This window comes from Eurytemora carolleeae, unplaced genomic scaffold, assembly GCF_000591075.1.
Source record: "Eurytemora carolleeae unplaced genomic scaffold, Eaff_2.0 scaffold513, whole genome shotgun sequence".
Taxonomy (NCBI): Eukaryota; Metazoa; Arthropoda; class Copepoda; order Calanoida; family Temoridae; genus Eurytemora; species Eurytemora carolleeae.
In genome coordinates this window covers 39,055-56,588 of record NW_019396987.1, presented here as the reverse complement: position 1 = coordinate 56,588, position 17,534 = coordinate 39,055, and the positions used below count along the sequence as shown (strand labels likewise).

The 17,534-nt window shown below is 32.5% G+C and overlaps 1 protein-coding gene across 1 annotated transcript in view; it reads right to left on the bottom strand.

Moving 5' to 3' along the window:
• The window catches only part of LOC111710806 (solute carrier family 15 member 2), a 50,691-nt gene extending 33,972 nt beyond the window's left edge, over positions 1–16,719 (bottom strand). The window contains exons 1-5 of the mRNA XM_023484951.1: positions 16,685–16,719; positions 15,350–15,680; positions 13,735–13,907; positions 6,514–6,590; positions 1,076–1,194 (exon numbers count right to left, since the gene is read on the bottom strand). Of these exons, the coding sequence (XP_023340719.1) occupies positions 1,076–1,194; positions 6,514–6,590; positions 13,735–13,907; positions 15,350–15,680; positions 16,685–16,719 (735 nt within the window). The remainder of the gene's footprint in view (positions 1–1,075; positions 1,195–6,513; positions 6,591–13,734; positions 13,908–15,349; positions 15,681–16,684) is intronic.
• Positions 16,720–17,534: the final 815 nt, after the last annotated feature.

Below are 17,534 nucleotides of genomic sequence, written 5' to 3'. Positions count from 1 at the left end.
CTTTTTATCAATTCATATTTATATATTTATATATTCAGAAAAAGTTGAGAAAACTCAAACAAAAACTCAATTTTATTCGAGAAAAGTTTAAAATTGTATTGAAAAACTAAATATACCGTTTAAACATATATCTTCCTTCATAATTGAAATAAAACGGCTGATCAATCTGTGACAAAATCAAAATTAAAATATGTGATGGTTAAAAATTTTTTTGGGATTTCATTAGAAGGGCATGGAATACATCTCGATCAATAAAAAAATTTAAATCATGAATTTGTAATTTTTACCCACTGTGTCACACTAAACATGATAAGATGAGAATAGTATCCGTTTTAGTTATATTCTAAAAACTTGATTCTTGGAACAATACTAATACTGCACATCTGAGTCTGGCATTTTTAAAATGTAGTCTGTGTTTTAGTTCAATGATCTTAAAATAACAGAAAGGAATTGAGTCTTTGTCGAATTAGCTAACGTCAATATCTTTACAACCCAATGTCGTAAACCTCAGATATTTCAAATTGGGAATTCTGTTAGATCAGGTTGCGAATATATAGCGATTAACAAATTTCGAGTTTGTTTATAAAGGTTAAATTCCTTTTAACAAATTTCTTTTAATCCCTGCTTACCTTAAGAAATGTGTATCATGGCGAACGCGCATAAAAATTTGATTTTTTTCAAATCAAAAATATGACTCTTAAATATTATAACTGCTGAGTGAGAGTGTTGGTTGACCATTCTCTATAAATTTATAGCAGTGGTAAGGAAAGGTAATCTCGCTTAAGTCCTGGAGTATGGAAGTTACTATAACCTCTCTAAGTGCTAGTGTAAGGAAGGTACTAACCTCTCTAAGTGCTGGAGTAAGGAAGGTACTAACCTCTCTAAGTGCTGGAGTAAGGAAGGTACTAACCTCTCTAAGTTCTGGTGTAAGAAAGGTACTATCCTCTCTAAGTTCTGGTGTAAGGAAGGTACTAACCTCTCTAAGTTCTGGTGTAAGGAAGGTACTAACCTCTCTAAGTTCTGGTGTAAGGAAGGTACTAACCTCTCTAAGTGCTGGAGTAAGGAAGGTACTAACCTCTCTAAGTGCTGGTGTAAGGAAGGTACTGATCAAGGATCCTGCGTTGATAGCGAAGTAGAAAACAGAGAAGAAGGTTTGAAGCTGTCGAGTTTGCTCCGGTAGTTTAAACTGATCACCTAATAAAATGAAAAATTAGATCAAATTTTTTTTCTCGACATTTTCGCTTTTTATCCTTCTTTGTTTCAAATTATCAGAGATGTCATATTGACGGCTAAGAAGAACCTCGACTATACCCTTTTTACCCCCCCCCCTTTTCTAGAAGGCCCTAATTGCCTCTACGAACCAGGCCTCCCCTCCCATTTTGTCCTCAGCGCAGAAACCCTTTTCCCCCCTTTCAAACCCTATATAAAGGCCCCTTCGACCACCGCCAAAGCAGTGTGTGACCCAATTTTTAGCCGGAAATTTTTGGATATCTCATTCAGGGTAAACTGTTATTTTATTTTATATCTTTAATTTTCCCCTCCCTGCCCCTTTTTGAATTCTTGGCCTTTTTATTATTGTATTATTATGTTCATGATCTATTTAGTTTTAGTGTATTAAGTACTTTTTAGCTTTTCTATTCTGTTATAACCACCAAATTGTATTTAATAAATAAGTAAATTATTATTTTTTAACTTTGGTAGGTTAATAGGCTAAGCTTAGGAAGTCTTGGGTACGGGAAGTTTTTTGAAGATTGCTAGATTTCGTTAATACCATAATTAGATTGAATTATCCTTACAAAATAGTTTAAATACCAATAATGGTAGTCCCTTCTGCTCTCTAACCTACCTTCTTTAACTCTCTGGTAGTCCCTTCTGCTCTCTAACCTACCTTCTTTAATTCTATGGTAGTCCCTTCTGCTCCCTAACCTACCTTCTTTAACTCTCGGGTAGTACCTTCTGCTCTTTAACCTACCTTCTTTAACTCTCTGGTAGTCCCTTCTGCCCACAAACCTACCTTGTTTAATTCTATGGTAGTCCCTTCTGCTCTCTAACCTACCTTCTTTAACTCTCTGGTAGTCCCTTCTGCTCTCTAACCTACCTTCTTTAATTCTATGGAGTCCCTTCTGCTCCCTAACCTACCTTCTTAAACTCTCTGGTAGTCCCTTCTGCCCACAAACCTACCTTCTTTAATTCTATGATAGTACCTTCTGCTCTCGAACCTACCTTCTTTAACTCTCTGGAAGTCCCTTCTGCTCTCTAACCTACCTTCTTTAACTCTCTGCTCTCTAATCTACCTTCTTTAATTCTATGGTAGTCCCTTCTTATCTCTAACCTACCTTCTTTAACTCTCTGGTAGTCCCTTCTGCCCACAAACCTACCTTCTTTAACTCTCTGGTAGTCCCTTCTGCCCACAAACCTACCTTCTTTAATTCTATGGTAGTATCTTTTGCTCTCTAACTTACCTTCTTTAACTCTCTGGTAGTCCCTTCTGTTCTCTAACCTACCTTCTTTAACTCTCTGGTAGTCCCTTCTGTTCTCTAACCTACCTTAATTAACTCTCTGGTAGTCCCTTCTGCTCTCTAACCTACCTTCTTTAACTCTCTGGTAGTCCCTTCTGTTCTCTAACCTACCTTCTTTAACTCTCTGGTAGTCCCTTCTGCTCTCTAACCTACCTTCTTTAACCCTCTGGTAGTCCATTCTGCTCTCTAACCTACCTTCTTTAACCCTCTGGTAGTCCCTTCTGCTCTCTAACCTACCTTATTAAACCCTCTGGTAGTCCCTTCTGCTTTGTAACCTACCTTCTTTAACTCTCTGAACCCAATTACTTAAGTTCTGAGTAATAAAGAAAGTTTCTCTATGCCTGTGAAAATGTGAAAATAAGAGATAGGTTTTATTATTTCCTTATAGAGCAAAGTTAAAAAAAGGAAAAAGACAAAAAAGTATTTTGCATTTTCTTCCAATTGAATTTTTTTCAAGGATATTATGTTTGCATTATGTGTATTTTTATTAATTAAGTTAGTGGTAATGAAAATATTTTAAAAATCTTTATCAGCAAAAATAAAACGAGAAATAAAAGGCAAAAAGGAAAAAATCTGATTTACATCAAACCTGTTCTCTTAGTGTATGAGACACTTAAAGGAACTGTCCGCGTAATTTTGAATTGTAGAAATATTTTACAAAAACACGGCTTATTAAATTCAACTTTAGGCTGAATTTTTTTGTGGACACTCATGAGTGGCCGGGGGGTGTTATAGACTAAAAAATCGAAATATTTTTTTTTCAAAACTTAATAAATCTAAATTATTTATTTTTGAGTGTAAAAATCACATTTTTATTCTAAAGTCGAAATTTCAGAAAAGAACCGAGTCTAATCCATACTTTGTGTAAACCTTTGATTTTTCAAACTAAGATTTTTTAATCTGATATATATAGTTTGAAATATAAACATCACAGGTTGCAACGATATAGGGTTTAGAAAATAAGAGTTTGAGGCAAAGACTAAATTCTTTAATGTTATTGATGTAACTATTTTTGAAATACTGGGTTGACCTATTCTTTTAAGTCCTCATTAAAAACGCTGTTTTATGCCTTAACCCAGAGGTCGGAAGTCTTTTGTAGAGTTTATTTAATCTTGATCTCTTAATTAACTCTTTTTAATTTAGAGATATTTTTTTTTGATTCAATAAAAGTTATCTCCACAGTATACAGGGTTATCTGTACAGTCTACAGGGTTATCTCTACAGTATACTGGGTTATCTCTACAGTCTACAGGGTTATCTCTACAGTATAAAGGGTTATCTCTACAGTATACTGGGTTATCTCTACAGTTTACAGAGTTATCTCTACAGTATACAGGGTTATCTCTACAGTATACTAGGGTTATCTCTACAGTCTACAGGGTTATCTCTACAGTATACAGGGTTATCTCTACAGTATACTGGGTTATCTCTACAGTATACAGGGTTATCTCTACAGTATACAGGGTTATCTCTACAGTATACAGGGTTATCTCTACAGTCTACAGGGTTATCTCTACAGTATACAGGGTTACTGAAGAGGAATTAAATATATCTCTAAGTCTGCATAAAATAGGATGTAGATCAATGCTTGATCCCGGGATTTACAATATAAAAGTTTTGACTTCAAATGAAATGAATATATTGATAACGTAAAATTCTGAATGTAAATCTAGCTCTGCTATCCTTCCACACTAGTTCTCACAAGGAGGGAAACTTTCAAGAACATATTTCAGAAGAAAGAAAATCTTAACTTTATGTTTTCGATGTCGAAAAACTTGCATCTGGGATAAAAATAGTCTAATCCGTCTTGTGTGCGAAATCTCAAGAGGTGCATTACATTTCTGCAAAAATATTACTTTAGTGGTTTAAAATAACTTTTCTATGATATCATGAATTCATTGTTTTAGAGTTGTTTTGGACATGGGTTAAACTTTAAATTTAGTTAAAACTAAATGATTTAGATTTTATTTCCTGAAAAATTTTGTTTCTGTCAGAGACAGACAGATAGACAGATAGACAGACAGATAGATAGACAGATAGAAAGATAGACAGATAGACAGATAGACAGATAGACATATAGACAGATAGACAGATAGACAGATAGACAGATAGACAGATAGACGGATAGACAGATATACAGATAGACAGATAGACAGACAGACAGACAGACAGACAGACAGACAGATAGACAGACAGATAACTTTTTGTTGAAAACCAAGTTTTATTGTTCTAGGGTTTCCAGTAAAATGGAGAAAACCATTTCGCAAAAAAAAATTCGCGTTTATCTGTTTCGCGAAAAAAGCAAAATTTCACATTTTTCACGAAAAAAAAATGTTTTTGGAAAGTTTATTTTGAATGCATAGGAGACGTGAATTCCATCTTATTACTAATTAAAAAACGTACGTGGAAAAGTTATATACTGTCTTAGAAGAAAATAAATATAATAAAAAATTGTCAAAAGCTAGAAATATTTTACCTTGGCTGTAGAACTTTATCAAATTTTTGCAAACTTCCGGGATTTGAATTTCCGGATTTTACCTTCAGAAAATCTTTCGTCTGGAATTCTACTCCGGAATTTTGTCATTCCGGAAAATATAAAATATTCCGTATTTTTTATTTTGTTGTAAGATGGTTTAATCTTTAATTGTTAATATTAGTCCCACTGTGTGCTCAGAATTGGAAGAAAAAGTTTCATAATCTACATTTGTTGAATTTTTCCTATATTTGTATGTTTTCTTGTAATCATTTTTTTTGCAAAATAATTTTATTTTTTCACTGAATAAGTTGAATAATGAAATGGTAAAAGAAAGTTTTCTGAAGAGCATCGAAAATGGTTTCTCCCTCTTAAAAATATTCACCCCTGGACGTGAAGGAAAATGGTTTCTCCCTCTTAAAAATATTCACCCCTGGACGTGAAGGAAAAAGTTTTCTGATTAAATCTTTCTAACTTTGTTTCTAGACTTCAATTATTTCCAATAGAATGATCTCCATCTTGAGTTTATGGATTGTTAAAATGGATTAGATTTCTTATGCTTCGTTTCTTCTCACGATTATTTTTAAACACTGGGTAAACATCTTTAAAGGACTGCCAATGGGTTCTCCATTTAAAAAGGGGGTATGTACGATTCACATCAAAATTTACTCCATTATTTCTTAAGAAATCCGCAGGTTACTTTTATTGAGAAACCATAAGAGAATATAGCCAATTTTTCAAATAGAAATTAAGGATATCTCATTCATTCTTGTTGATAAATCAAAACTTTTAAGGGTAACACCTATATGCCACTATTTAAAGAAAGGGTCACTTGAAATTTCGTATACAGTCCCTTTGATGGAAAAGTAAACAGAAAATATTCAGGAAATATTTGACTTACTTCAGGGAATTTTACTTTTAAGGGATTATTACAGACAAATCCGCCTCCGATCCAACATTATATAGTTCACCTCCGAACCAACAACGATTCCTCTGATTATTATAGTTCACCTCCGAACCAACAACGATTCCTCTGATTATTATAGTTCACCTCCGAACCAATAACGATTCCTCTGATTATTATAGTTCACCTCCGAACCAAAACGATTCCTCTGATTATTATAGTTCACCTCCGAACCAATAACAATTTCTCTTATTTACCAAACTAACACTCTGATTGTATAATATACCTTTAAACTAACAATGCTTAACTTTCCTCCAATAAAATAATTTACCTCCAATCCAACCATCCGGCCTCCGATTAAATAAACTAACCCTTTAGGTGTATAATAAACATTTGAACTAACAATGATTTACTATCCTCCAATTAAATAATTTACCTCTGAACTAACCCTCTGATTGTATAATAAACCTTTTAACTAACAATGATTAACTATCCTCCAATAAAATAATTTGCCTCCAATCAAACCATTTGGCCTCCGATTAAATAAACTAACCCTCTGGGTGTGTAATAAACCTTTAAACTAACAATGATTTACTATCCTCCGATTAAATAATTACCTCCGAAAGCAGAGACACAGGGTTTAATTCCTCCAGTTCCAATTGCAATCAGCGCCAGACCAATCAATGAAAACTCACTAAAAAAATACAAATATTAAAAATGTCTAAATTAAAGGGAACGTATACCAAATATGAAAGTAATAATCTCTATCTTTCATTTATATAATTTGTAATTAGGGAATGTGAATTCAAATATCACATTAACTCCCTAGAAGGGGATAATTTATTTGGTGTACCGTCCCGTTTTACCATCTGTAGTTTGTGTGTATTCTGTACATATTTGGTGTACCGTCCCGTTTTACCATCTGTAGTTTGTGTGTATTCTGTACATATTTGGTGTACCGTCCCGTTTTACCATCTGTAGTTTGTGTGTATTCTGTACATATTTGGTGTACCGTCCCGTTTACCATCTGTAGTTTGTGCGTATTCTGTACATAAAAAAGTTGTGTCAGTACTTTAAATGATTCGGAATTTTCATTTTTCGTTATCACTTATTCAAAAAATATATTATTTCATTTTCAACACAACTAATTAACGATTTGAACGCATACTGCTACCAACATTTATTTAAGAAATATAAGTTTATGTTTATGTATGAACATAAAAACATTTTCCAAGATTAATATTCTAGCCAGGAATGTTCCAGAAAGTTAAGTTTAGTGTGCAAACATCTTTAGATGGTTTCACAAAGAGTAATGTTTCCCATTAATGTTGTTTTTCAAATATATATACAGATAGTTTATGCTAGCAGGGGGCATCCTTTATCCTTTATCCAATATCATGCTAAAAACCTTAATTGCAGAAAGAAATTTATACTGCATCAGTGCGTTGTGTGTATTATATACAAAATAAACAAACATAATTGATTTTAAAAACCTAAACATCCATATATCCTTTTAACCTCATGTCGTTGTATAAACATTTAAAACTGAAAATCCAAATTTTTGCTAGATTCTCATCGACTAAACGTATCTTTGTAACCGAATGTTGTAAACCTAATTGTGTAAATATTTCAGACATTTTTTCTATAGCAGAGGTCGTAATTTTAAATATTCAAGTTTTTCGACATCATGTTGCAAAGATATAATGACTATAAAATTGAAATTTGATGCAAGGATTCAGTTCCTTAATATCTATTACGCCAGGTTTGTCAGGCAATAAGTCTAAGATTGTGAACAAACTTAATAATGAAAAGTGAAAAATGTAGTACTTTTGATTTAAAATGTACCTTTGATCATAATTGAGAAAATAGTTTTTGTTTTAGTGTCTAATTTTCTTAACATCCTATTTCTTAAAGGGAGTGATCGCGAAGAATGAAAGGGGGGTTTCGGCAGCAGATATCGAATTAAATTTTTTAAGGTGATTACGTCTTTACATTTTTATACATAAGGTTGAAAAGATATGAATATTAGGCTGTAAAATATATTTCAGGGGCTGTAAGCGTTATGCATAGATGGCAATGTCCGACTTAAAATTGTAGCCTAAAAAACGCTTTGTCTGGAGTATGAATTTAATACAATTTCTTTTGTTTCTCTAAACTGTTTTTATTCATTTGTGGTTTCTCTGCGAAAGTGAACTTTAATTTATTAGAAGCAATTGTGAAACTCACAGAAAGTTCTAATAAACACTATTTCAGTCAGAAAAACGACAGTATCTTCCTCATTTTTGTTAAGGTTTCAAGGGTACCGTTGCAAATTTGGTATTTTACTCATGCATGGAGGGTCCAAAGAAAAATGTTACTAATACCCCCTCCACCCCCCCCTGCTTAGGGCATCCAACCTCACCAAGAGGAAAAAAACTAGGGTTTTCTACATAATTTCAATTGACCCACTAATTATCGAGGGGCATTTCCGATTCACAATGGTATCCATTAAAGCTATATTTCTGATTCACAATGGTATCCATTAAAGCTTTATTTCCGATTCACAATGGTATCCATTAAAGCTTTATTTCCGATTCACAATGGTATCAATTAAAGCTTTATTTCCGATTCACAATGGTATCCATTAAAGCTTTATTTCCGATTCACAATGGTATCCATTAAAGCAGTATTTCCGATTCACAATGGTATCCATTAAAGCTATATTTCTGATTCACAATGGTATCCATTAAAGATTTATTTCCGATTCACAATGGTATCCATTAAAGCAGTATTTCCGATTCACATTGGTATCCATTAAAGCTTTATTTCCAATTCACAATGGTATCCATTAAAGCTATATTTCCGATTCACAATGGTATCCATTAAAGCTTTATTTCCGATTCACAATGGTATCAATTAAAGCTATATTTCCGATTCACAATGGTATCCATTAAAGCTATATTTCTGATTCACAATGGTATTCATTAAAGCTATATTTCCGATTCACAATGGTATCCATTAAAGTTGTATTTTGTATATTGTAAGGAGAAAATTGCTAAAAGCGACTTATACTGAAGAACGTAACGTACATACAAATTGAGAAAGTTGCAACATATGACTCGGATCGTAAAAAAATTCTTTCATTTCAAACAAATCATTCAGATTTTACAACCTACAGTCATCGATTATTTTCGACGCATTTCTATATAGTTAATATTTCATAATATTTTTTATTTGTTATGCACTTAAAACGCCGAAATAGTTGGCCGCCAGGTGTCTCTGTTCTCGATGCTTTGAATGATTTCACGTGGCAGAGACACCTAGAGGAAAAAACGTCGTTTTTAGTGCATTGCATAAACAAATAACAAATATTATGAAACATTAACTATATTCTAATTCGTCGAAAAATAATCGATGTCGAAACTAATATTTCAATATTTCAATGATTTGTTTGATATTAAATTGATTTGTTTACGATCCGAGTTGAATGTTGCATCTTTCTAGACGTTTTTAACAAATTTCTCCTTATAGACCCAACAGATAGAATTAAGATTAGTAGCGATCAAAAGCGCTTTTTTATACCCCCTTTCATTTTTCGCAAACACTCCCTTTAAACTTTTTAAATTTAATGACCTAAAGTTCTAATTGGGTTTCTTTTATAAATATTAAGTTTCGACGGTTTATAAAAAGGTATGGCCAAGATAAAAACAATTTCGTAAAAACTCAGGTTAATTTAAATTACCAGACCGACTTTTAGGCAGCTAGATCAAGTTGTACAAATACGGGAAAATGAAACAGTACACTAAATGAATCATCTCCTTCTTGTGAGACTTATGTTGAAAAGACATTAAATAAATTATATACAGTCGTCCATAGTTTTTCATCCTTGGTACTTGGGTTATCCTGTAAATGTAATTGAATGTAAGGTTTGAGAATATGACTGAAGACGTAAGATTGAAGAGTGATATATCTGTATATACCTATATATATGTATCTGTATATATATATAATATATATATGTATCTGTATAAATATATATATATATAGGTATATAGAACAGATATTGGGTTCAGTTGAGCATCTAATGTAAAAGTACTCAACAACTCACTTTTACCCATTATAAAAACAACCCAGAGATTCCCAATAATACAAACCATCCTTCACTCTTTGGTATCCATCTTCCAAATAAAAACTATCTAATTCCAAAAAATATATAAATAATATTTTAGAAATCATCAGAAGTTCACAATTAGAAGCTTAAACATTGTGTTTGTAATACTCGACTAGCATTTCGAAATAACAAGAATATATCAGAAACATTCTAATCATATTGTCGAAAAAAATTATCATAATTTCAAATTGAATTCGGGGGTTCGATATTAAACGTAACAAAATGTTTGGGTTTAGATATACTATTTAAATGGGTCCGAAAGTGAAGGCTTAGCAAATTATATATCTAAAGGTTTCATGTAAGTGAAGTGTTCATTGGCAGCCAGATGAGAATAAGAAATAAGAGAGTGGAGACTTTTTACATTCCTAACCTATACACTATACACTGCCAGGGTTCTACCTCTTTATATCTTCTAATCAATTATCTATATATATAAAGTTGTAATGATCGTATGGGTGGGTGTGTGTTTGTTTGTTTGGATGTCTGAGCATAACTTATGAACCCTTGGACCGATTTGCCTCAAAGGAATTGAGTCTTTTTCACAAACTCAAATTTTCTAAACCCTATATCTTAGCAACTTGATGGTGTAAACCTTTGATATTTCAAACTTAGATTATTTGATCTACCAGAATTCAATGCTTGAAATATCTAAGGTCTACAGCATTGGGTTGCAAATATATTGGGATTAGAAAATCTGAGTTTGTGGCAAATACTCAAATCCTTTTTATTAGAGAACTCGGTAAAACATGGAAATCTTTATAGCTGAGTTTTAAGTTCTTAACTGAGTGGTTTGACTTTTACGGGGAAAAATCCAAGCAAAGCTAGTCATTAATATAATAGTAGAGAATACTCGAGGTTTAGTGATTTATGAATTAGAAAATTCGCCAAAATCCAACAAACAGGGTTTATTTAACAACTTTCCAAATTGGTTGAGCGCAATTTTGATCTTAGTTGATTGGAAATGATGACTGCTAATCTAGAACATATATAACAGCTGAGTTGGAACATATGTATAGGTCAGGTAATCTAAGTTATATTTCAGTAGATCTGAAACGTATATGTATCAGCCAATCTGGAACATATTTTTGGAAAATATCAGCTGATCTGGAAGATAACTCTACTGATCTGGAACGTATTTGTCCGCTAACTTGGAACAAATAGTGTCAGCTAATCTAGAACATATATGTCAGCTAGCCTAGAAAATAAATGTCAGCTAATCTAGAACATTTATGTCAGCTAATCTAGAACAGATATCACAGTTAATCTAGAACGTATGTGTCAGCTAATCTAGAACATATAAGTCAGCTAATCTAGAACATTAATGCCAGCTAATCTAGAACATATATGTCAGCTGATCTAGAACATATATATATGCCAGCTGAATTGGACCATATATATCAGATAATCTAACATATATTTCAGTAGATCTGAAACGTGTATGTATCAGCCAATCTGGAACATATTTATCAGCTAATTTGTAAAATATATATATCTACTGATCAAAAACACTTACATCAGCTGATCAGGAACACATATATCATCTGATTTGAAACACCAAATTTGAAATATATATATACTGATCTTAAACGCTTGTATCAGCTGATCTGGAATGTATACGTCTCCATACGTCAGCTATAAATTCGGAACGTACATGTCAGATAATTAGTGAAATATATATCAGCTCATCTGAAATATATAATATGTCAGCTGATGTTTAGCAAAGAAAACCTGCATGAGAAAACAATTCTACTTCCATTCATATTGATATATTGAAATCATGATATAGATAAATATTGGTGTCACCTGCCTGTTATGGTTTTAAAATGGAAAATTGGAATTATTTAAATATCGGAAACCGTTGAATCAGCAGAAATTTTGCATTAGATCTGTAAATAATATATCTAGGATTTCTGTTTTTGCTGGTTAGTGTGTTTACTTTTAGTTATGGTTTTCTTTATTTACATAAATATATAAATGTCTACGAAAACACACAATTTGCGAATAATTTCTGATTCATGATAAAAGAAAATCTATAAGAACTCGTTCATTTTCGTTCTTGGCGACCCTGTTTATTCTGACCATCTTTGTGGAGCACGTGCCAGGATCTTCTATTATAAGGGATGAAACTATTTCATCCAAAATATTTTTTAAAAACTCATTCAGTAATTAACGATATAAAAAATAAACACAGATCGTTTGGGAAGATTGATTTTTGAATTTTTCAAAACATGATGATATCAGATGAGACTTGGACCGCTGAATACTGTCCATTCTTCCTTTTTTCGATGTTATGAACAAAATTTTGACATAAGGCTTAAAACTAGTTTAGCTTTTTGCTAATTAATTTCTAAACTCATATTTCGGCTGGACATTTCAATACTCATTTTGATTTTTTGGTCTGGCTTGCATTAGTGAATTTAGACAGGTTAAATAAACCATGATGTACACAATAAACCACCCCAGCAGAATTGTGTACAGTGTTAGACAGGTTAAATAAACCATGATGTACTCAATGAACCACCCCAGCAGAATTGTGTACAGTAACAGACAGGTTAAATAAACAATGATGTACACAATGAACCACCCCCAGCAGAATTGTGTACAGTGACAGACAGGTTAAATAAACAATGATGTACACAATGAACCACCCCAGCAGAATTGTGTACAGTGACAGACAGGTGAAATAAACCATGATGTGCACAATGAACCACCGTTGCAGAATTGTGTACAGTGCTAGACATGTTAAATAAACCATGATGCAAACATCGACTCCCTGCAGCAGAATTACTGTGGTGGTTCGTTGTAATACATCTGAGGATATTTTAAGATATAATTTACTCATTATTTTTCTTTCTCTCTGCGTTGAACCATTAATAAAGTGTACAAGGAGTGTGCCTACAAGGAGGGAGGGGCACCTGCGCCGCCATGAACCTCTCAGTGTATCTTCTATGCTAAAACTTAATACATGTTTAGAGAAAAATCTGAAGTTAAAATTTGATGAATCCATTCATTCATTTTAACCATTTCGATTTTTATAAATTTTCTATTGTAAAATTATTCCTTTTCAAAGATTTCTATCTCTAAACAATTTTTCAAAAAAAGATGTCGCTTCAATCAAAGTTTACAACAAATCTAAATAAGTTCACTCCTGAATTTTTTACATTAAACACATATTTAAGTTTTAGCATGAAATTCATAATTTATAGCGAAGGCTTGTTCCTAGCTGTATGGCAAATCTGGGAGGCTCACAGCGGCGAGATTGTTTCTTCCTCCTAACACAATAGTAAATACTCCAGACAGAATGCAGCTCTAGTACTATATACAGCTGTCTTTATGTATGATTTATAACCAATATGCATTCCATATTTTACATAAAAGATTATAATTCTTTTTTTTACATTTTTCCAGATCTCTCTATATTCCACTTTTAAAATTTCTCTTTGAAGGAACTGTAAACATATTTTCAAGTGACCCCGTGTTTGTGGAGTTTATGTCCGATTCACAATGAGTGACGTTTTGTCAGTTTTCTATCTTTAAACATTTTCATCAATTGGGTCTCCTGGAAAATGTGCAAGTCACTTTTACAGAAAAAAAAATGAAAAAAACATCAATTTTCAGACAGAAGAACCAGGATGTTGTGAATCGGTTTAACGTCTATACAATTCCTTTAATTTGTACAATTACTTACACAGGTGGTACTCCAAGGGTAGGTATAGATGCCAGAGTTTTAAGAAGATGACCGAGAACATAGAATACAGAGATGGAGACAATTGTCTTAAACTTCCCGAGGTACATGTCCGCTAAGATAGAGCCGTAGATGGGAGTAAAGTAGCAGAAGGTGGAAAACGTGTGATAGATTACCTAAAAAATTTAATGTTCATAAAACTAATGAGTCATTTTTTATTTATATTATTTTTTAAACAAGGTGAATCAGGAAAATAAATATTTTCTAGATCCAAGGATGAAGGATGAAGGATGATGGATGATAAAGGATAAAGGATAAAGGATAAAGGGTAAAGGATGAAGGATGAAGGATGAAGGATGAAGGATAAAGGATGAAGGATGAAGGATGAAGGATGAATGATAAAGGATAAAGGATAAAGGATAAAGGATGAAGGATGATGAAGGATGATGAAGGATCCAGGATGAAGGATGAAGGATCCAGGATGAAGGATGAAGGATGAAGGATAAAGGATAAAGGATAAAGGATATAGGATGAAGGATAAAGGATAAAGGATGAAGGATGAAGGATGAAGTATGAAGGATGAAGGATGAAGGATGAAGAATAAAGGATATAGGATAAAGGATGAAGGATAAAGTATAAATGATAAAGGATGAAGGATAAAGGATAAAGGATGAAGGATGAAGCATAAAGGATAAAGGATAAAGGATAAAGAATGAAGGATGAAGGATGAAGGATGATGAAGGATGAAGGATGAAAGATGAAAGATGAAGGATGATAAAGTATGAAGGATGAAGGATGCAGGATAAAGGAAAAAGGATGAATTTTGAATGATGCAGAATAAAAGATAAAGGATAAAGGATAAAGGATGAAGGATGATGAAGGATGATGAAGGATGAAGGATGAAGAATGAAGGATGAAGAATAAAGGATGGTTGAAAAGGTGCGTAAAATTCCCGAAAATCTCATTAAGAGCTGGTGTGTTTTAATTTATTTCTTTATTTAGAATCAAGTGTTTCTTTATTGAAAATTGTTTTTGGTAATTTTAAATGTATTCTATACATTTGGAATTGATATTTCAAATTGATTTCTATATTTGAATTGTTTTCTATATTTTGAATTGTTTTCTATATTCTGAATTGTTTTCTGTATTTTAAATTGTTTTCTGTATTTTGAATTGTTTTCTATATTTTGAATTGTTTTCTATATTTGAATTGTTTTCTATATTTTAAATTGTTTTCTATATTTTGAATTGTTTTCTATATTTTGAATTGTTTTCTGTATTTTAAATTGTTTTCTGTATTTTAAATTGTTTTCTATATTTTAAATTGTTTTCTATATTTTGAATTGTTTTCTATATTTTGAATTGTTTTCTATATTCTGAACTGTTTTCTATATTTTGAATTGTTTTCTGTATTTTAAATTGTTTTCTGTATTTTAAATTGTTTTCTATGTTTTGTAAATGTTTCCCGTGAAGAAATTGTACAATTATCCAGGTATTGTTATAATTCTGGTTTTCTGCTTCTTTGTTCAAACCTTTTCGTTTCTTTATTCTTCTAACATTTAGCTGTCAAGCAGTTCCTTTCCAGGGAACCCTGTTCCATAGTTCCTTTCCGGGAAACCCTGTTCCATAGTTCCTTTCCAGGGAACCCTGTTCCACAGTTCCTTTCCAGGGAACCCTGTTCCATAGTTCCTTTCCAGGGAACCCTGTTCCATAGTTCCTTTCCAGGGAACCCTGTTCCATAGTTCCTTTCCAGGGAACCCTGTTCCATAGTTCCTTTCCAGGGAACCCTGTTCCATAGTTCCTTTCCAGGGAACCCTGTTCCATAGTTCCTTTCCAGGGAACCCTGNCCCTCCTTCTCCCTCCTTCTCCCTCCTTCTCCCTCCTTCTCCCTCCTTCTCCCTCCTTCTCCCTCCTTCTCCCTCCTTCTTCCTCCTTCTCTCTCCTTCAAACTTTAGGAACCAGAAGTATCTTTTAAAAACTGTCAATATTTACAATTTTGAACATGTATGTTTTCAAAATATGCAGTCAATATGCAGTTATATGCAGTCAATAAAATCTTTGATAACTAGGATAAAATTGTTTGTATATATCTTTGAAAACATTTCCAGTTTGACGCTTGTGAAATAATTTTGAGTAATTTTTATAAAAGGTTTTCATTAACGACCAGTCGCGTAATCAGAGCAGCAAGGGATTATCAAGGAGAAAATTAATATCAGAAAGAAAACATCATACTCCCATATAAAGTGCAAACTGCAAATATTGTGATTATTATGAGTGCACAATGCACCTAATTACTCAAGTGAACAATCTAAATGAGAAATTAAGATGCAAAGATTAAAAAATCCTGTAAAATTGATAATTAACAAAGGAGACTTCTATTTATTTCTTTTACTAACTAAATATTAAATAATGATGTCTGAATCTGTTAGAACTACTTACAATTGAGTTTTACCTTTTTCTTTCATGTTTTATATCACTTTTTTAAAACATATAGACTTTATAGACTTTATAGAGTGGCATGTCCGATTCCATACCATTGAAAGCTTTGTCTGATTAGCATTCTAAATATGTATAATATTTTCAGTCATGCCTTGATCTCACGTTCAAAATCGCTGAAATAGCGAGATCTTTTTCTTTCATGTTTTATATCACTTTTTTAAAGCATAAAAAGACTTTATAGAGGGGCATGTCCGATTCCATACCATTGATTGCTTTGCTTGTTTAACTTTAACTACATCCTGTCTTTATAAATATGTATAATATTTTCAGTCATGCCTTGATCTCACGTTCAAAATCGCTGAAATAGCGAGATCTTTTATACTTAAAAATTAAATATACCGACAAAAAAGTTTAAAATAGCAAATACGAAATATCTATTATTTGAAGGATGAAAATGCTCACTAGCTGGACTTTAACCAAGACCCTAGTTTACCATTTGCAAAGATGGCAATACCTGACACACACTGGTATTCTTAAAACCTTTGTCATATCAAGTATGAAATTATAGATATCATGCAATGTTTTAATTTTGAAAACTGATTATTTTTCATTGTGGTTTCTCTACAAAAGTGACTTGTAATTTTTACTGCAGAAAAACTTTTTGCAGAAAAAGTATAATTTTTAGTTGGATAGTATCTCCATTATTTGTTATTTTCCGAGTTCAATAAACAACGTTTATCAAGTCATTGAGTTGAAGGCCAGTAATTTATCCGTCAACAGCTGATTAAACAGCTGACATTCAGCTGACAGCTTTCCTATCATTAGCGGTTCATGATTGATTGATTGCAGAGTGTACGCCATCTTTAAATAAAAGTTAGAAAAACTTAAATTTCCAAATCCATATATATATCAAAACAGGCATCACTTACTTTTGAATCCTGAATGGACTTTGGAAACAAAAATATTTTTTTAATTTTATCTATCTATCAATCTATCTATCTATCAATCTATCTTTCTATCTAATTCCATAGTCTCCAAGTTATCTCTATACATATATTCTCCTAACTGGGAATTGGAAAACCGTCTCTTCCTTCATAAATTCATTTCATTTTAGGTTTAAACACATAGACCTAGTAGTGCACAGAGGAATCAGTAGGATACATAGATCTAGCAGAGCACAGATGAATCAGTAGATGCATAGACCTAGTAATACACAGAGGAATCAGTAGGATTCATAGACCTAGCAGAGCACAGAGGAATTAGTAGGGTACATAGACCTAGTAGTACACAGAAGAATCGGTATCATACATAGACCTAGTAGTGCACAGAGGAATCCGTAGGATAAATAGACCTAGCAGAGCACA